Genomic DNA, 22,439 nt, shown 5'->3' with positions numbered 1-22,439 from the left:
TGATAATGAAGAATTTGATATTGGCTGCACCTGGTTTACAGATGAAGCACACTGGCACTGGAAAGGAGTTGTCAAAAAAAAAAAAAAAAAAAAAAAAAAAAGCTGTCAATTTTGGGGCTCTGAAAATCTCCATTCGTGTGAAGCGAATCTATTACATTCACCCAAAGTTACTGTCTGGGTAGGCACCAGAGGCAATATTGGCCCTATTGCTGCAATTTTGCAACCATTTGTCACACAGCTAATGGTTGCTGATTGACGTGGCATCAAGTGGTTGGAGCAAGATTGGGCCAGATTACATCTCACCAATTAGGTGGCTTTCTTGATCAATACTTTGGACGACTGCAAATTTACTTTCGCAGGTGTGGATTGGCCTCCACATTCACCCACTCTGACTCCTTGTAACTATTTTTTGTGGGTCACATTGAAATATACTGTAACCCAGAACCATCCCACTACACAGGGCGAGCCTGAATCTGCGATCTTTGTAGCATCTGAATCCACTTCACTTGAGAGACTACAGACTGTGAAACAAGTTTAATTATGCACACTGATACTGTAAAAGCTACACAGTGTACACTGCCATCTGTTAGCAGCTTACTGAACTATTCAGAAACATACATATAAAATTCTTACAGCTTTCAGAATAAACACACCTTTTGTTGCACTTCTCAAACGTTCTTATTTTTCGAAATACTTAACTTTGAAATCAGTGACTACTTCACTGGACGCCCTGTTCGTGGAAGATATTTAAGTTCCAATATTCCTTTTGTTGTTCCTCACTGATATAATAAGACACATTAAGTGTATTTTCATTTGCATCCTACCACAGAGAATACACTGGTCACAAAAACAGATGAGTGACTTTGCTTAGATCAGTGGTTCCCAACCTTTCTTAGACAAGTACCCCTGAACGCAATTAGACATTATCTAGTAACCCTGCCCTCCTCCCTCTCCCTACCCCCACAATATCACCAACTTCAGCACCCAACTAAAGTGTAGAACGAAAGACTTTTCTTGGAATACTTTTATTTTTAAAATGATGAAAGATGAATGATATTTTGTGTGTGTGTGTGTGTGTGTGTGTGTGTGTGTGTGTGTGTGTGTATGAGAGAGAGAGAAGAGAGAGAGAGAGAGAGAGAGAGAGAGAGAGAGAGAGGGGGGGGCGGGAAGGAGGGAGGGAGGGAGGGAGAGAGGGAGAGAGGGGGGGGAGGGAGAGAGAGAGAGAGAGAGAGAGAGAGAGAGAACGATGAAGGAATTCGTGGTGCATCGCAAATGCTACTCACAACTCCTCCCCAAATAAGAAAGCTAACTATACACAGTGAGAGTAGACACTTGTTACAAAACATACTTCCCCTGCATTACTCTTCTCCATTGTGGCACTTGTTTGACCTGCAAACTACAACCCCATTTAAAATGAACCAAGTTAATATGTGTGCTCTATACTTACTGTTTGTAAATCACTTGATTTCTGCATTCCTTACTTGTGAACTGGCAGAATTCAGGCCGTTAATACTTTGTGTCTGATAACATCGACTAATAATAACAGTAATAATAATAATAATAATAATAATAAGAAGAAGAAGAAGAATACTGTGTGTAGCACTATAGTAGGCCTTATGTAGTTACTGCTGTGTTGTACTGCCAATTAATTCATTTATCTGTTTCAGAGTGAGTAATAAAGCAATTTCTGAACTACAACTTGGAGAAGAAATTTTCTTGAAATATTTAGCATTTGTTACATATGTGTCTCATTTATATCATCAGTGATTTATGGGACAAAGCACTATGTATGTATGTAGTGGGTGACTGTGAGGAACCTGTAACCTCCATCACATTAATGCTACTAACTGAGAAAAGTAATTACTGACTACTTGTATAATTAATATTAAAGTCTTACAAAAACTGTGATAATAGTAATGATCTTTTAAAAATAATTTAGTTTTGTGACTGAAACAGACTTGAATCATTTGGATTTTATGCCTCAGACAATTCCACTTTACCCCACAGGGGGTAACTACCACCAGGTTGGGAACCACTGGCTTAGACTATTATAAATGATACCACCTTTAGTTGTGGAGCAGTGAACACAAACTTTCACACAATAGTGGACTGTGAAACAAATGCTGCACAAAGAAAACCTGCATAAATCTTATGGAAGTCCAGAGAAATATTTAAATGTAAGTGGGTGGTTATAAAGGGTTCAACATAGACTTTGGCTGAAAATTAGCGAAGGTATTAGCCTTCAAAAGAAAATAAACAGTTTCAATAGTTTTTGGCTCAGCACACCATAGTTTATTACAAAATCTTGATGTATTTTGTGTTGTGTAATTTCAATTAGTAATGTCAACTGAACTTGACTAGAAGAAGGAATCGGTTGGTAGGACATGTTCTGAGGCATCGAGGGATCACAAATTTAGCATTGGAGGGCAGCGTGGAAGGTAAAAATCGTAGAGGGAGACCAAGAGATCAATACACTAAGCAGATTCAGAAGGATGTAGGTTGCAGTAGGTACTGGGAGATGAAGAAGCTTGCACAGGATAGAGTAGCATGGAGAGCTGCATCAAACCAGTCTCAGGACTGAAGACCACAACAACAACAACAATGTCAACTGCTGATTGGTTCGTACATTTAACCCAGAACCTAATTAAAATTGGACATTATTACTGCATTATATTCTGATTATAGCATTAGAAGTAGTGTCACATTACACTGAATAAAACTTGATTATTAGTTCCACCAAGTCCTACAGCCACTTGTTCCATATAATGCTGGTCACCATTATGCCCAAAGGTAAATGAGGTCCCTTCTGATATTACTACATTTTCTGATATGTGAACTAGCTCAAATGCATACCTTAAGTAAAACTTGGACAACATATCTGCAAAACTAATCAGATCCAAACAATGAATACAATATTAATTACAATCAAGATACCATCAAATGTACTTGGCTTAATTTACTATTTTAACATGTGAGACTCATGTGTACAGGACAGTCTATTTAAAGCAATGTTTTAAAGCTGTGCTGATAAATGGTCCGCTACCTCCATTTTTCGTTATTCACTTAGCACGACAAAGAATGACTCCCTACTCTGAGGCAATTTGGGTGTACATAAAACAATAAAATAGTGCACAATGAGAAGTTTCTTCTTCATTCAGTGGCACACACAAACCATTTTACACTTTGACAAAGGAAGGATCCATGACTAATGAGAAATTATTATTCCGTTTGCTGGGTGAAAATCTTTATTGCTTGAATATTGGCTTCATAACAAATCACTGTGTTCATAATGTCAGGAATCGGATCATTTTGAGTTTATAGCAAATAATATATCTGTGAAATTAAAACATACCCATGCTTAATTTTCATTCATCTCAAGTCTCATAAAAAACAATGTACTGAGGTAAAACTTTGCTTACCTAATGTTTTGTTTTCATACTGTCAGCCTGAAAGATACTGCATGATTTTATCTTCGTAGATTGGTATAAAAATTATGCATATTGAGGTTAAACTAGTTTTGTGGTCAAATAATTCACTCCTTTTACTACTATTATTTGAAAATTTTATCTGAATGTTTCATCTAATTAATGAGATCAAAAGTACTTGGACACCCTCCCTCCAAAAACGTTTTTCATATTAGGTGCATTGTGCTGCCACCTACTGCCAGGTACTCCATATCAGCAACCTCAGGAGTCATTAGACATCATTAGAGAGCAGAATGGGGCACTCTGCGGAACTTACGGACTCCGAATGTGGTCAGGTGACTGGGGCCACTTGTGTCATATGTCTGTACGCGAGATTTCCACACTCCTAAACATCCCTAGGTCCACTGTTTCTAATGTGATAGTGAAGTGGAAATGAGAAGGGACATGCACAGCACAAAAGTTTACAGGCCGACCTTGTCTGTTGGCTGACAGAGATCGCCAGCAGTTGAAGAAGGTCGTAATGTGTAGTAGGCAGGCATCTATCCAGACCATCACACAGGAATTCCAAACTGCATCAGGATCCACTGTGAGTAGTATGACAGTTAGGAGGGTGGTGAGAAAACTTGGATTTCATGGACGAGCGGCTGCTCATAATCCACACACCATGTTGGTAAATGCCAAACAACGCCTCACTTGGTGTAAGGAGTGTAAACATTGGACGATTGAACAGTGGGAAAACATTTTGTGGAGTGACGAATCACAGTACACAATGTGGCGGTCCGATGACAGGGTGTGGGTATGTTGTCACAGCAGAGTGAAAATGGTACTTGCTGTATGCATTGTTCAGGTGACAGAAGAGCCATACTCCACAACATTTAATATAATAAACTAAATGTGACCACAAACAGGAAGCTGAGGGCTGGTCTGGGGCAAAACGGGTAATCCAGTACACATAAATACATTACAATGATGACATAGTCATTAGGAAATAATGAACTGCTGACCTTACAAATGCCATGATCGTAGAGAAGAAATTGCTCCAGTAACTGTACATGCTATTGAAGGGAAGGTACCAACTATGACTGTTTTAGACAACTGCTGTGATGAATATCATGTCCCCTAAATTATTTAACAAGATTCATGAGGTCACAAAAGCGCCCAAATTTCCTGTACAAAATTGTAAGATCACTGGAACTATTGGCATTAAGTCAAGAAATGTCAAAATATAAATGTAGGTGGAATCTGAAATAGGAAATGGAGTTACAAAATGCCTATCTATAATAGTACGTTGTTTAGTAGTAGAATGTATTTTTGGCATTGATTTCCTAAAAGAGAAGGGCACAGTGCTCAACTATTCTTCAGGTAACCACTTTCTGAACATCAATAGCCAATGGATTGTAATTGACTAACTAAAAACAAAGATAGAGCATGGCTGGTAAATACTGCCAGGGCCTAAAGGTACAGAGTTACAGAGTCTTAAGACAACATACACTAGTGGTACACAATTACAAATTAGTCAAATTGATAATACTGAAAATCAAGCAAGAGACAAGATCACCAAGTCCACTACTATTAGCCCATTGCAACAGATAGAATAAAAAGAATTACTGTCGAAGTATGTACATGTACTTGGAAAGGAACCTGGTATTGTTAACACATATGAATATAAAATGAAACTTTGCCCTCATGATATTTAGTGTCAGAATACATACACCATCCTATGGCCCATGGGGAGCTGCAGTCATTAATGATGTTGGAGAATAATAGAGCCCTTGATGCCACCATACTATAACACTCCATGACAAAGCCCGGTGGAAACATTTGCCCAGTTTTAGATGCTAGAGCCACAACAAAAATCATTATTCCTGAAAGAACTAGACCAAAAAATTTAGATGAACAGTTGCAGAGGTTCCACAAAGTTAAGTATCTTGCCAGCATTGATTTGAGATGTTCGTACTGACAGGTCAGCCTATCCAAAGAATCCAGAAAATAAACTGCTTTCATTTTTGGAGGAAGGAGTTATCAATTTTGTGTAATATCCTTTAGACTAAGTGTTCAGGGATATTTATTACTGCCTTAGATACAGTTTTAGGGCCTGAATTACTGGACAGAGTCACTGTATATGTTGATGATCTATTAACAGTGAACCCTACATGGGAAAGCATATGGGTTTCATGGAAAGACCATTCCACAAATTTTCTGAAGCAGGGGTTACAGCAAAACCAACAAAGGTCAACATATGTTAGGGACAAAATCAAATTTCTAGGCCACATTATTACTTCCACAGAAAAAACACCAGACATGAATAAAACCAAAACTATAAAGAATTTTCCTTATCCTGGCACGAAAAAAGAGCTTGAAGCATTTTTTTGGCTTGTGTTCAGTTTTCAGATGATTCATGCCAAATCAGTTTTTAAACAGCGCAGCTTATCCCTAACACCAGTTTGCTGCAGAATCCTTGAACACATTCTCAGTTTGAATATAATAAATTTTCTTGAGACAGAGAACCTTTTGTCCACGAATTAGGGAGGTTTTAGAAAGTATCGCTTATGTGTAACTCAGCTTGCCCTTTTCTCACACCATATACTGCGCCAATTTGTACAGAAACCAGATGGTAGTTATAAGAGTCGAGGGACATGAAAGGGAAGCAGTGGTTGGGAGTGGAGTGAGACAGGGTTGTAGTCTCTCCCCAATGTTATTCAATCTGTATATTGAGCAAGCAGTGAAGGAAACAAAAGAAAAATTCGGAGTAGGAATTAAAATCCATGGAGAAGAAATAAAAACTTTGAGCTTCGCCGATGACAGTGTAATTCTATCAGAGACAGCAAAGGACTTGGAAGAGCAGTTGAATGGAATGGATAGTGTCTTGAAAGGAGGGTATAAGATGAACATCAACAAAAGCAAAACGAGGATAATGGAATGTAGTCGAAGTAAGTCGGGTGATGCTGAGGGAATTAGATTAGGAAATGAGACACTTAAAGTAGTAAGGGAGTTTTACTATTTGGGGAGCAAAATAACTGATGATGGCCGAAGTAGAGAGGATATAAAATGTAGACTGGCAATGGCAAGGAAATTGTTTCTGAAGAAGAGAAATTTGTTAATGTCGAGTATAGAGTTAAGTGTCAGGAAGTCATTTCTGAAAGTATTTGTATGGAGTGTAGCCATGTATGGAAGTGCAACATGGACGATAAATAGTTTGGACAAGAAGAGAATAGAAGCTTTTGAAATGTGGTGCTACAGAAGAATGTTGAAGATTAGATGGGTAGATCACATAACTAATGAGGAAGTATTGAATAGGATTGGGGAGAAGAGAAGTTTGTGGCACAACTTGACTAGAAGAAGGGATCAGTTGGTAGGACATGTGTTGAGGCATCAAGGGATCACCTATTTAGTATTGGAGGGCAGCGTGGAGTGTAAAAATCGTAGATGGAGACCAAGAGATGAATACACTAAGCAGATTCAAAAGGATGTAGGTTGCAGGAGGTACTGGGAGATGAAGAAGCTTGCACAGGATAGAGTAGCATGGAGAGCTGCATCAAACCAGTCTCACGACTGAAGACCACAACAACAACAACATACTGTGAACTATGGATGAGAGCCAACAGGCAGATTCCATAATTCTAGATTTCTGGAAATAAGTTGAGACGGTGACCCAATGAAGGCTGTTAAAGAAAGTATGAGCACAGAGAATAGGTTCACAGATATGTGAGTGTCTCAAATACTTCTTCAGTAATAGAAATCAATATGTTGTTCTTGACGGCAAGTGTTCGTCTGAGACAAGGCTACTGTCAGGAGTGCACCAGGGAAGTGTGATAGAACTGCTATTATTCTCTATATACACAGATGATTTGGCAGACGTGGTAGGCAGCAGTCTACAATTGCTTGTTGATGGTGCCAGGGTATACGGTAAGGTGTTGAAGATGTGACTGCAAGAGAATACAAGATGACTTACACAATATTTCTAATTGATGTGATGAACGTCAGCTACGTCTAAATGTACGAAAATGTAAGTTAATGCAAATGAGTAGGGAAAAGCAAACCCATAATGTTCGGATACAGCGTTAGTAGTGTCCTGCTTCACACAGTCACATCATTTACATATCTGGGCAGGTGAAGGTCAGCTTCAGTTTCTTGGGAGAATTCTAGGAAAGTGTAGTTCGCCTGTAAAGGAAACCAGATATAGGATGCTAGTGTAAACTATTCTTGAGTATTGCTCAACTGTTTGGTATCTCTTATCAAGTCAGATTGAAGGAAGACACCGAGGCAACTCAGAGGCAGGCTGCTAGATTTGTTACTGGTAGGGTCAAACAACACATGTTACGGAGATACCTTGGGAACTCAAATGGGAATCCCTGGAGGGAAGGCGACATTCTTTTCAAGGGACACTATTGAGAAAATTTAGAAAATTGGCATTTGAAGCTGACTGCAGAACGATTCTACAACTGCCAACATACATTGCTCGTAAGTATCATGAAGATAAGATACGAGAAATTAGGGCTCGTATGGAGGCATACAGACAACCATTTTTCTCTCTCTCTGTATTTGTGAGTGGGACAGGTAAGGACAGGATGAGTAGTGGCACAAGATACCCTCTGCCACATGCCCTACGGTGGATTGCAGAGTATCTATTAGATGCAGAATGCATCTACTACAAACAAGTTTACAAGAATTCAATAACTGTCGCTAATTTCCTGCCATGTATGCACATGCAACATCCGTGACCAGTGGCTTGTGACAGTCACAATGTAATGTGTTCACAGGTACTACCACAAAATAGTACATCATTACATTACATCTTATTGCTAAGCAAAAGGAACAAACTTTATCATTTCTTAAGAATTTTATTAAAACTTTTTCTCTTATAACTATTGCTACCATAATGTAACCATGTGGTACAGGCTGAGAAAACAGGAGGGGAAGGGATACGAGGGAATTCGTGACTTCCAGCTGCACAGGGCATTGTGGTAATGTAATGGTGGAACTCGAAAATTTGTATCACACCGAGACTTTAAGGCGGATTTACTGCTTCTGATGAGCATTTGCTGTAACTGATTTGGTCATCCAGACACAGTTCCTGACGGACTCAAGTTTCCAACTTATCACATGCTGCAATGCAACATCCCTCATCCATTAAACCCCCTATCTGCAAATTATTGATTCCCGCAGGAGTTCAGACGATAGTGCATCCGTGCTGAAACGTGTCAATGAGCTGTTGTGCTCTTACGGAAATGAACATATTTGAGTGGTGTCTATTTTGTTGACAAATCCAACAAAACAGATACCACTCAGATATATACATAAGAGTACCAAAGTCATCCCATTACATTAGCTCCCCACTGTGGGCGCAGTTGTCCAAACATTTCAGGTTATTTTTGTAACATCATTCTCTGTTAACTATCATCAAAATTAAATGTATAAATATGTCTGTTTCATTAATACAGAAATCTGTCACACCAGCACATGCGACGGCAGAATTCGTGACCACTAAAGGTCACACACCATTATACAAGACACCAAGTAACACCGTAATTCTAGATTTTAAAACCTAAACCCACAATACCATGCACATACCAACACAGTCCAAACAAAAGAGGGACAATCACATTATGTTATGCCAGTAACTGCTCATCTCGCCATTCTAAATATTCACTTATATTGCCGTTGCCATCTTCTCATTGAGGATACAAAGAAGGGATTATGCACATTTGGTTAATGTTAAAATGAACATCAATCATAACACTAGATACACTTAAAGATCATGGGTGTTATTGCAAAGAACTGCTGCTCAATAATTCGCAATGTCATGTTATTAAGGCCATCAGCTGACTACTCTGCCTTTTTTTTTAGAAAACACAATATTCCATATTCGTCTGCTGTGATATACAATCATCACAAGGTACGGCAAAGTACTATTCCCACTGTGTACCACTGAGCATGGTGGCTGATTTCAGTATCCATAACGTTTGAACATTTGGCTCGCAAATCTCCAGGGGGCCCTTCTGCAGTTATTGCTGCCTCTCCTAGTCTTCAAATGTGGCCACTACAGTCACGTCATGTCTAGAGAGAGAGAGAGGCTGGCAGTTGATGGGATTTTTTTTTGCACAGTCTGGAGCTGGGGTGGCAGTAGTGGCAGTAGCAGCAGCAGGAGTGCTTGGAGCAACACACAAATGGTGTGGATTGACAAGACATCTTTTCCAGGTCATCATTCACTCTCCTTCTAGGAGGAAAATGTCTACTTCGCTTATGTTGTGCGCAACTAGTTCTTCAGCTCCATGCACCGATTTCCAGCTCCGCAAGCTGCTTGGACAGATGTTCATGTTTATGTTGATTGAGTCATCATGCACAGCTTGTTACTTGGCTCTGAGATTTTAAGAATAAGGTGTTAACCTGCTTGCTCTGTGTGATTTTGAAGTAACTTGTCTTAATCTACTGGCCAGCATTTTCTCTAAAAAAATTTGGCATGGTTAATGTTGTTATTGTTATGAAATGTGAGCAGTTTTCACACGTGGCTATATCAGGGGCCTACATCTGATCTAGTTTTCTTTTCTTTTCTTTTTTTTTTTAATGCTTTTTTTTTAAATTTTGATGCAAGAGAACCAGTTGTTCTAAGTTTTCATGTTTGTTTCCATGATGTTTTAGAAGCTGGTGTGCTCTCTGGTATTACTATTATCCAGCCCTTTTAAGCATATTGTGAGTTCCAGCTAACAGTAAGACCCTAGCAAATTGTTTATTATATATTTTCCTGGAATAAATTACAGCTCCCTTTCTGTAGTTCTGTTAGCAAAACTTATTTCCTTTCGTGTATCAACTTATTGGAAATACTCTATAACGGCAATTGTGGTTAAAACATAACTTCACTTGTAGTATAGTCTGGTTAGACACTTATCTTTCTTGTTTGTTAAAAGCACTTACTAAGTTGCTGGAAGGGTGTTCGGTGTTGGTGGCTTCTTGCTGCATGAAATTTTGCTGTCAGCCAAGAGGCCTTTGATTAACTGGTTTCACTCAGGAAATTTTTCTTTAATGCTTAATACATATTGTATTCTTGTTCTAAGTTTCATTGTAATATTTTTGTGTAAACCTTTTAGGTAACCCCTTTCTTATCTTTCTTGATATTTATCGTTTGGGGGTCCACCTAATGTCTTGGACTTCAATTCACTCGAAGAAATTTATCTGGAAATGTTTCAATTATTTCAACGGGCTGGTTTATTTACAATTGTTTAATTTAATTTTTTTAAAGGCCAATATTGTTAAGATCTTATTTCTTAAGTTTGTTTGAGATTATTATTATTGTAATTTAACAACTGTCTCACTCACCATTTTGAGCACCTGTACGGGTAAATTAACTTCAATTTTTTTACCCATTTTTCAAATAGGAGTTGTTGTTACCAAAAAATATATAAAAATAAAAGTTGTCATTCAAGGATAAATGATGTTACTTAAAGGGGCCTAGTCTTTCCATGTCATTTCTCTGATCCTGACAATTACCAGTTTCAGCCACAACCAATGGTATGTATGTAATCATCAAGTTGGCCCTCAAGCTCCCTACTATTTGTCATACTGATAAAACAATGCAACTCTAACAGAATAAAACACTCAACAATATTAGCAGTACAGATACAATAAAATGATATTGGCATGCTGTGCCAAAATGAAATACCCACAACTTATCTCCACGTAGGCTCATTAGCTGCCTATTATTTGCCACATTTATAACAAACAGAATATTATCATAGGCAGTTCCATGTAATTCATTGGTCCTCATTCCCACTGTAGTAATATCCTTATCTTAATCTAAAAAGACAAGCACAAAACATATAACTCAACGCCTTGGCTAGCTGCCATTTCAAAAGTCACAGCACTCAACTTTATGAATGTTAATTGAAAACTGTATTTTAATACAAAATACTTGATGATTACTAATACATAGTTAATCTAAAACATTAGCAAAGCAAAGCACACTTAGGCTCAGAAACCCATAAAACAAATTTCACCAAGGACACAAAAAAAAAAAAAATTATGAAAGCATGCACTGTATGATAAAACAGAAACTAACCATAGACAATAGAAGCCCTGAACAAGATGATGAGGCAGGCAAATGTCTACCACTTTAAGAAAGAAGAAGATAAATGATTTAAGCACTTTAACAATCTTTTCATATCTGACAGCGTGCTGAAAAGTAATGCCTCCGAATTTTTTATTCTGTTCTCAGTATCGGTTGAGCTATTACATTCATGTGTATTACTTGCTCAACTTTCCCACTCACTGGCAGCAGTTGCAACCTTCTGCTGCTGGAGGGCTCCAAATTGCAGTGTATAATGTGGCGGTGTATAACATAACTATGTCCGTGTATGGGAAATATTGTGCTGTAGCAACTTTGTGCTGTAGTGAAGTTTCTAACCGCAGAAATCATGCTTCTAATTGAAATCCATGGAAGAATGAAAGCTGTGTATGGTGCTGATTGCATCTACATCGATAATGAGAGATGTTGAGTTGTTCATGCTTGTAATGAAAGAAATGGTAGTGCTAACCTTAACAAGTGTGACAGAGTTAGGGGTGGATGACCCCACATGACAACCGTACTGACTCATATAATCAGGTTGATGAATTCATTGGAGGAAATTGTCAGACAACACTGACACAGCTCTCAGGTAAGTGTGGCATATCACACGAGCTTGTACAGGCCATCACTGCAGAACTGCAGTACAGAAAACTGTGCGCCTCAAATGTTCATTCCTGGCATGAAACGGTGGAGATTGCACATCTGTAACAATTTATTTTACATTTTGAACAGGAGGATGATGGAATCCTTTACAACACTGTCATAGGTGATGGAAGTTGGGTTCATCAGTTTGACCCTGAAGGCAAGAGAACACCAATGGAACTCCATCACCAAAAAAGTTCAAGATTGTGCCATCCACAGGCCTAGTCAGTCTAGATTGTCTAAGGTGTGGTGCATTTGGAATTCATGCTAAAGGAACTGCCATAAACTCTGCAAGGTACAGTGATACACTCCAAAAACTGAAAGCACAAATTTGAAGAGTGTGAACACAAGCCAACTCGCACGAGCACATTGTGAATGGGCCTGGTTTACAGCATATCATGGAAAATGCATTACACGACTGGTATTTCCTACCACAGTAGAACCAGGTTTGCTGTCATGCACATTTCCATAGATTCTTTAAGCAATGGTGCTGCGGCCAAAATTGTTGTTTTATCATACTCCATTGAATGCCCAATGGAGATACAACTTTCAGCAGTGGCAGAATTGATTGATCGTTAAAGGCGAGTGGAGCACTGATGTTTAGTGCAGTGTTCTTCCACGGTATGCATGGTATGGCCTGTGTAAACCATACTAAATTGGCAAAGTTTTTTCTAAATTCCAGCCTCCTGCTATTAGAAATCATCATTCACTGATCTCAGAGGATCTGCTATCTTAGATAGTTGGCTGAAAACCAATTTAACCTGAAATTTCCAGAGGATTCTGCCTATTTTGAAAGACATATTGCCAATAACTGGAAGAAAAGCTAGGGTTCTTGCTGGCATTTTCTAGTCTTTATCCAGTTCCTAGTTTTTGGCTTTACCTAACAGTGGTGTGCTTCATGAATTACAGGGTGGCAAACGAAATGTGTTACCAATTGTTTCTTTCACAATTTATGACACACATTAGATATCCTGCTGGGATCTCTATAGCAGTACCAGCAGAGCTTGGAAAAACAAATGAGTTACGAAATGATGTGTAATTCACGATACTGACGCTAGGAGACTAGTAAGCAGCAATGGCTGACAATGGAAGACTGATGACACAGCAACGATCGGCAATTGTGTTACTTTTTCAGGAAACGAAAAGCCTTGTTGTGACTCAGAGGCATTTTCGACAACAGTTTAACACACGATGGGTCCCTTGCAATAAGACCATTCACAGGTTGTACGATAAATTTGCACAGGAAGGAACAGTATTGGAAGCGAAGCGACCTCGGCCTAAGCCTGTTTGTTCGCCGGAGAGTATTGAAGCGGTACGAGTTGCTGTACAGAGAAGTCCTGGGAAATCGTGAAGAAAGGCAGCAGTGCAACTGGGAATATCCAGACGCTCTGTTCAACACATTCTTAAAAGTGACCTCCATATGTACCCATACAAGATGACCTGTGCACAGATGCTCACTGAAGAACACAAGCAGCAGAGACTACAGTTTGCTCAGTGGGCGGAGGATAGGAAAGAAACTCTCAACAACATTTAGTTTTTAGACGAGGTGCATTTTCATTTAGACGGTGTGGTTAACAAACAAAATGTATGCTTTTGGGCCACTGAAAAGCCACAAGTGCTTCATGAACGACAACATTATGCTCCGAGGAATACAGCATGGGCAGCAATTACCAGTCACGGACTTCTTGGACCCTTTTTCTTTGAAGAAACTGTGAACAGCGAGCGTTATTTGAGCATGCTTCGCAATAGCTTCATTCCACAGCTTCTTGCTACTGCCTTGCCCTTCAAAACGCAGTGGTTCATGCAAGATGGATACCACATACTGCAAACATTGTGTTGGAGTTTTTACACGAGCATTTCGACATGTGGATCATTTCACTCAGGTTTCCAGGTTGCTTCAATGACGGACAAAATTGGCCCCCCAAATGTCCAGACCTCAATCCATATGACTTTTTTCTTTGGGGGTACCTAAAGGAAAAAAATTTCCCAAAACATCCACGTGATTTAATGGAGCTCAGAAGACTTATTCTTCAAGTTTGCAGTGAAATTACGGAAGACATGTGCCGTAGGGTAATCACTAACTTCAGTGTTCGTTTGAAGGAAGTTAGGAAATGAAATGGTGGACATATTGAACATGTGCTGAGTTAGAACAAATCCCCATGGACAGCTCTTCATTTAGTAAATGTTCCTTTCAGATTGTATTGACAGTAAAATTTATATTCAAAAACAAAATGTTAACACATTTTGTGCGCCATCCTGTATAAAGTCATTTCCAAATACTTACAATCACACTGACGTGCTGTCAAATACAAGTATACCTGGAAACAACACAGATTCCAAAGCACATATCAGGATAGAACATACTTATATACTGTAAAGCAACATCCATCAGGCAAGATGACTAAAGGATACGAATTGTTGTAGGAAGACAGCAGCTATTAAAGTTAACTTAGGAATGAGTATGGACTAGAGTGCAGCCCATTTACATATTTTCTGGCTGAAAAAGGTAAACAATTTTTACAAGAGACCCATAAAATTTCCAACATTCAGCTGGAACCAAACTCTGTCTGGTGCTAATACTTTGGTTGCAAGTTGTTTGTCCATTTTCAAAGTGAGCAGAAAAACTGACAGTCAACCATTCCCATCCACCCTATATGCTGGTATGGAGTGCTAAATGCATGCAAGTACATGGCAAAATATTGTGGAAAAAATACTACATGAGTAGCAGAGATACTTGCTATCACAACTACACTGTGAGGGATGATGTTGCACTATTGTAACAATTCTAGCTCACAGGCAGACAGTACAGTTGTCTATGAAACTTAACTATTGCCAGTGCCCGTTTCTGCATTTTGTCTAATTCAAACCACCATTATAAATAATTTAATATGTTTTTCAAATGTATTTCAATCATCCCCTTGAAAACTGAATCTTAGAAGAATGAAACAGGTATTGAAATCTGGGCATTTTCGCAGTCCATTGCATGGCTTGCCTTTATACAGTGCTCAGCTACAGCAGATTTATCAGACTGTACAGGTGAGTATAGCATCAATGTTTCATACACTGTTCTTGAACTGTGCATAAAGTATGTCGTATGTATGACAAACCACACTGACAGAGAATCTTATAAATGCTTGCCTTCTGTAGAGTCAAGTTATCTTTCACAGAGAAAAAGAGTATGGCAACCTTTGATGCTGGCAGAAAAATAGCCTTGACTATGCTTAAAGAGGATCAATCAATTTTAGAGGAAAGATGCCCCATGTACTTGCAACTTTCCTCCATAGCCTCTTAGGGTGAGACATTCGCCTCTGGCTTTAAATACAAAGCTTTGCAGCAGATCTCCCATTTCAAAATTTTTTTTGAGATGTTCGAGTTCTGGTCCTTATCAGTAATCATACGTTCCCCCTGAGCCAAATGTTTTGGGAACACAACTGGTCTGGTCGCAGGTAAAGATGTGTATTAATTGGTTTGCTGAAGATACCATGTCTCAGGGAGCCAAACGTTTTACTAAGAAACCAAGATGTCAAAGAAGGGAGGGTATCCATCCCTTTCCAGCCCCACAGTAAATTTGATGTAGCCATGAAAGGAATTTAGATGGTCCAACCAAGTATCGACGCAATTTCTCCTCACCTTGGAGGGGGGAGGGGACAAGGCGGGGTGGGGGTGGGGGGGGGGGGAGAGGGGTAAATACTACAAAAGTGCCATACCTACAAAAGCGTCATATCTCCAAAATATGACAGCCTTAAAAATTGAAGTATTCAAAACTTTCTCCTCAAAATCTTGATGCATGTTAACAATTTTACCAGTGGTTCAAGTGAGTAATTTCAAAATGTGCATGGTCCCCAGCCCAGGTGCTAATTATTGTGTGAAGATTACAGGTATCAATCACCAGTGTTCAATATTCTGTGTACACATATGTATTTTCCACTGGACCACTTACAATAACAATAAGAAGCTGCAAAACCATCCATGCACAAAATGAAAAAGAAGAAATACAAAAACTGCACAATACCTTCCTGGTTCAGCACCACTACTTGTCAACTCCACTTCATGGTTGAACCCCTGAAAGAAGGATTAAGAGAATATGTAATAATAATAATAATAATAATAATAATAATAATAATAATAACAATGACAACAACACAAACAATAACAATGATAGAATATACATATATTAGTTTTCATTTTTTTTGTACACCATACCTCCTGTATTTCTTAATCAAAATTAATGATTGAGATATGATTTTCAAGATATTGTTCACCACCAACAACAAAAAAACACACCAATATCTGAAAGTAATTGTTTTTGTTCAAAAACTTTAATTGGAAAATATTTTTTATAAAAACCATGAAGTTGGTGCCATCTATTGACAATCTGTTAACTAACATGCAGAACAACTGATGCAGTTCTTTAGATTCTGTATGCAAGTGTAGCCTATCACGCAATTTCAATCATATACACTGGTGTAAAGAATTTAGAAGGTGCCATCAGTTGGCAATCTAATTTTACTATTATGTACAATGGCAGTTGAAGTTGTTTACTTTCTTGAAGCAACTGATATGCACTATGTGGATAAACCTAATTACATCAATGTTCATCATCACAGGTAGGTACCATTTACTTGTGTAAAATACATGAGCAGGTCTATCATATGATAGGAAGTCATATGATAGGAAGTTTGCTACCTCCTGCAGGAGTTGCACTAATATACACTGGCCTCTGCATTATAGATTCTGACATCAGTGAGTCCGATCAGAATAGTGTGTGAATTATTCACATGGGTCAACTAATATATCACTACAAGGTGGCCAATCCACGGCTCTTGAAGGCATTGAAAGGAGATGTGCAGATTCTGGAGTTTCTACACCGTACACAAGCACAAGCTGAGGGATCCTAAAAATCTTTGTGATCTGAAATTGAAATTTAAGAGGGTATATAAACTTGCAACCATAAATATTAACTCCCTCTGCAAAGTTGGGAAACTCAAACAAAGGATGAACTTTTTGAACAGCAACAACATCCTGCAAGCAACCAGCCAAGAATGAATAGGGAAAACTATACAATTTTCAAAGATAAACCAGCAGTTAGATTTTCCAGCTCAAATCTCAGAATTTTAGTAACTGTCTTCACAGTTCATAAAAGTATAATCTAAAATGTTGTTGATTTTGAATCCTTCTGTGAAAGACACTCTGATTTAGTAATTATGTGTAAGAATAACTATTACTAAGTATTCAATGGCCATGCATCAACAGCTGAAGACAACAAGAAAACTTGAGACAAAGTAAAAAACTTCTGGGAAGATATAGAAAACAGGTTGTCAAAAATAATAATCATGATGTGGGACTTCAATGCCTAACTAGGCAAGAAAAAATCATTCCAAAAATTTGTTGGAAACTATCCAGTTACAGAACGGGTACAAAGAGCTGAAGTTTAGTAAATGTATGCTAGTCACTTGATACTAAAATCATGTCAACACACTTCAAAAATTACCTAGAATGCAGGAAACGTGGGTATCAGCAAATCTCAACTCGGTACAGCTTCAAGTTGATCATGTCGCCATCTCCATATATAATTCTCAAGACATCAAGAACATTAAGAGTCAAGGGAGGAGTGGATGTTGCTTCACATCACATGAGATCCATCCCAAAACACAAAATCATGAAACAAATCAGTATGACTAAGATAATTAATAAGGAAACTTTGCAGAAAAGAAATGTGATTTTCAAAGGATGCTGAAAGGTGTGAATATTAATGTCAACAATTTCACACAAACAATTCACCATAGAGCATATGAAATAGCTCCAGAGAACAAGAAAACAAAGAAAAGACAGTGGAATAATAAATGCAAAGAAGTATTTAGACAAAAACAAAAGACTGGATCAGCTCGTACAGTAAGAAAATAATCAGTAATTGAAAAATTTATGTTTCAGAAGAAGCGAGCAGATAAAATTACTAGGGCACAAAAGAGGTACTCTGAAAAGGAACAACTTAAAAGTATAGAAGAACGCTTATATAAAAAAAAAAACTCGTGTAATATAAGGTACTACAGTAGAGTCAATAGTTCAAGGTGACCAGGACCGGGACCACCTCAAACTATTGTAAACTCAGACTATTTAAATTTATGTGGAAATAGGAAATAAAACTGTGGTGTCACCGCCAGACACCACACTTGCTAGGTGGTAGCTTAAATCGGCCGCGGTCCATTAGTACATGTCGGACCCGCGTGTCGCCACTGTCAGGATCGCAGACCGAGCGCCACCACAAGGCAGGTCTCGAGAGACGTACGAGCACTCACCCCAGTTGTACGACGACTTTGCTAGCGACTACACTGACGAAGCCTTTCTCTCATTTGCCGAGAGACAGTTAGAATAGCCTTCAGCTAAGTCCATGGCTACGACCTAGCAAGGCGCCATTAGTTACTTCATGAATCTAAAGAGTCTCACTTGTATCATCAAGAATGCTGTATACCAAAGGACGATATAAAAGTTAAGTGTTCTAGTAGCTATGTTCTTTTCTTTATCACATTCATCACGTATCCTGTTCCAGACTTCGCGCCAGTCGGCGTGTGTGTACGTGTGCCCTTTCGGCTACCCGTCTCTGTAGACTGGCTGCCTTGTCAGTCCACTACAAAAACGTTATTGAAAACAATAATGGGATCAAAATATGAACTTTATTTAATGTGTTTACATAGGGATTTACATTGGCAGAATAAAGGTTTTAACTAAAGTCTCTTAACAATTTATTTCATGAAATTATCGTGGAGTGTCATTTGTTTGGTGAAGCCGCAACGTTTCTGCACAACAGGATCATGCCACTATGTGAAGAGCAGATTGTCGGTTGCTCACCTCAGGCTGCTATTCCAAGCAGCATATGGTGGCCTAAAGTGCAGCATAGACACATCAGCACAAACTCAGCCTCATCATCCTCATCACTCTCACACTGCATTGGGGTGTTAACTTCCAATCGTTTGTCTGAATTTAACAATTCAGTTATTCCACATTATCTGCAACCTTCTCATTAAATCACACAATGGCTGATAATCTGCTTCATCAAAATCTAGTGTTTCTGTTTCAGGCCTACTTTGCTGCACAATTTTTCTCCGCATCTCAAAAAACTGAATTTGACTACCTTGCTCAAAGACTCACTGATACAATGCACAAGGTCCTTCACAGTCACTTTCTTTAAAGCTACCACAATGCTTTCATTGTCTTTTGAATGCAAGTCTGATTGTAGGAGTCACAGATGATACTTTTTGTTCAGGCATTTCAAAACGCTCTGCTCCTTTGGCTGAATCAAACTGGTAACGTTTGATGGAAGAAACAATGTGTGAATCCCTTCATGCTGCAGTTCTTCAATACTTGGACATGAGAGTGCATTATCCATTGTCAAAATACTTTTGCATGGAAATTTCTTTTCTTTTAAAAACTCTTTGCACTCTGGTACAAATGAGTTCAAAAACCAAATCTTAAAATCAATTAGGCACTATTTTGATGTGTGTAGATAACTAGAAGAGCTGACATGGTTACATTCTTGAATGCTCTTGGCTTGGCAGTTTTCTCAGTCACAACCAGTTTTAGTTCGTGATCTCCATTGGATCTGAAGCTGCCATGATGACGAGCCTCTCTCCACTTTTTTTGTGACCTGGAGTGCTTTTTTCTTCACACATAGCAAATGTTTTTTGCCAGAAACATTTTAAAATTCGAACCATTTTCATAATAGCTGTAAATCTGGCCATTAGCTAAATTTTCTCCAGTTATGGTTTTCTTTAAACATTACAATAGATTTCCAAACAGCCTCAGAGTCACCAGAGAGTTTTTCACTGCATACACCTAGCTGATGCATTCCATACCTCTTCTTCCACTTGTCGAACGAGTGCACATTAATGGCGAAATTGCCATCTACCTCCTGTAGTTTGTTTCCAAAAAACAACTCTCTCTCCTGCAAGACTGGGCCAGAAATTGAAGCCCCCTTTTGTCTTTGATCCATAAACCACATGAGCAATGCTCACTTCTTTTTTTCAAACCGCAACTTCCTTATAGTTTTTTGGTTAAGAGATTCTTCAGGGCATTTCTCTGAAGCGTACTGTTCCGATTTACATCTGTTTCTTTTCCAGTCGCCAACAGTAACTTTGCAGACACCATAACTGAGACCAAGCTTTTTTCCGTTTCTGCTTTGTCAAGTCACTTCAATTCTTCTAACTTAACATTAATGGGCACAAATTTCCTTTTCTTTGCTACTGCACTCATTTTTAGAAGACGTACAATCAAGTTAGGTGAGTGGTTTGAAGATGGTGAGCTATGAGCTGGTTGGGGAAATAGTTTGACCTTTTTTTAAATTTTTTTATGAGGCTTGGATGTATGGGAAATTTGAAATATTGAGACAGTATCGTATAAAAAAAGCATTTACAAACAGCAAGCCTGTATACATTCTGCAGCCACATTATGCTTCAGGAAAGAAAATTGAAAACTCACACTTAACAATGAAAATAGCTCAAAATTACAGGCAACATATTTCAAAAAGCTGTTGAACTGTGAAACACCTACCAAACTGAAATTCCATGATAATATTCCAAACAAAAATTCAAAATCACAAGCATCAATAGGATTAAAGGTTGAATCAAGTAATTCAAACACAATAAAGCCCCAGGTGAAGATGGCCTCACATCATAAATTCTAAGAGCTAATGGAGATCTGGATGTCACAATTATAAAAGAAAAACCAGATAAGGTCTGGGATATTCAAACAATTCCAGGAAACTGGAAGGTTGCAGTAATTCACTTACTTATAAGAAAGGGGCATAACAGTTTCCTTGAAATCTGAGCCTCTTTATGGAAACACCATACTACAGTGCAACATATTGATCCTTAATCTGTTTCACCCACCACCTCATTGTTCAACACCTGTCAAATCACTCATTCCCTTAGTTATGTGTGTGTGTGTGTGTGTGTGTGTGTGTGTGTGTGTGTGTGTGTGTCAATGAGCCCACACATATGCTTCTGCTAGTTTTTAATTGTTTACACAAGTAAACCTCCTGTTTAAAGTGATCTTTTAGATTTATTATTGCCAGTACAGTAAAGTGTTTTTTTTTTTTGTTTCCTTTGTTGACTTTTGTTTGTACACCTTCTAAAAATGAGTTCTGTAACAAAGAAAAGGAATTTCGTGGCTTTGAATGTTACATTAGAAGGAGTGAAATGACTTGATAAAGGAGAAACAACAGAAGAACTTACTCTCAAATATGGTATTGGAGAAATTACTGTCGGTGAGCGATTTAAATATGAGCAGCTTTCTTCAAAGAAATTCTCTGAAGAATCTCTTAATCAAAAACTATAAAGAGAAGTGTGACATTATCCACATAGTGTACAAAACTAAGACAAAACAAAACTAAGACAAAAAGTTTCTCCAATTTCTGGCCAACTCTTGCAGGAGAAAGCCTTGTTTTTTTTAGACACCACATGTAGAAGGGAGATGACAAATTCACCATTAGTGTGGGCTGGCTCAACAGGGGGAAAAAAGAATTATGGAGTGTGTTAAATCAAAGTATGCGAAGACAAATTCTCTGGCAATTCTGAGGCCATTTGGGAATTTATTGGAAAGTTTAAAAAAAATCATAACTGAAGAAAATTTCTATAATAAACAAACTTACAACTGTGACAAAGCTGTTTTAAATTTCAGAATGTTGTCAGTAAAAACACTTGCTTCGTGTGAAGAAAAAAGTGCTCCACATCACAAAAACGTGAGGCTTATAGTTATGGCAGTTTTAAATGCAACTGGAAACCAAAAACTAAAACTGATTGCAATTGGGAAGTCTGCCAAGACAAGAACATTCAAGTAAAAAGTTTTTGAAAGAAAATGGATTGAAATGCAAAGCTATTTCGCCAATGGATAATGCTCCCTCACATCCAAGTGTGGAAGAACGGCAGTGTGATGGGATCTGCACCTTATTTCTCCCATCAACCATTATCAGTTTATCAAAATATCCACGGGTGTGCTGCCGGTCTATAGTGTCCAACGGGCACAATATTTCGGCGATCATACATGTCGCCATCATCAGGTGAACTGACGGACTGAGTTCCTGTGAACGTGCCGGCACGGAGATCCGTACGCTATGGCTGCTCAGAGGGAACTGGGTTCGGTCGCGGCGGCGGCCGATTTAAATACCCTCCGCCCGCGGCGTGCTCCCTCCGCCGTCCGCGCCCCGCGCCACGGTCGCGCGGTGGAACAGATTGCGACGGCGTCTGAGATGACGTCGGTGTGATGGCTCTGTCTGTCCGCCGTGGTCGTCACAACTATATGTTTGCTCGACTTACTCTGGA

The 22,439-nt window shown here is 38.7% G+C and overlaps 1 protein-coding gene across 5 annotated transcripts in view; it reads right to left on the bottom strand.

Annotated features, from left to right (window-relative positions):
* LOC126210129 (myoneurin-like) overlaps window positions 1–22,439 on the bottom strand; it is a 128,423-nt gene that overhangs the window by 4,120 nt on the left and 101,864 nt on the right. For all 5 annotated transcript variants that reach the window (XR_007540609.1, XM_049939276.1, XM_049939277.1 and 2 more), the window contains one exon: window positions 16,139–16,188. Coding sequence is in view for 4 of the 5 variants with exons in the window: in XM_049939276.1 (XP_049795233.1) it covers window positions 16,139–16,188 (50 nt within the window). In the remaining variant the exon portion in view is untranslated. The remainder of the gene's footprint in view (window positions 1–16,138; window positions 16,189–22,439) is intronic.

Source organism: Schistocerca nitens, chromosome 10 (assembly GCF_023898315.1).
Source record: "Schistocerca nitens isolate TAMUIC-IGC-003100 chromosome 10, iqSchNite1.1, whole genome shotgun sequence".
NCBI lineage: Eukaryota > Metazoa > Arthropoda > Insecta > Orthoptera > Acrididae > Schistocerca > Schistocerca nitens.
The sequence above is the reverse complement of the archived record's forward strand: the minus strand, read 5'-3'. Positions and strand labels throughout refer to the sequence as shown.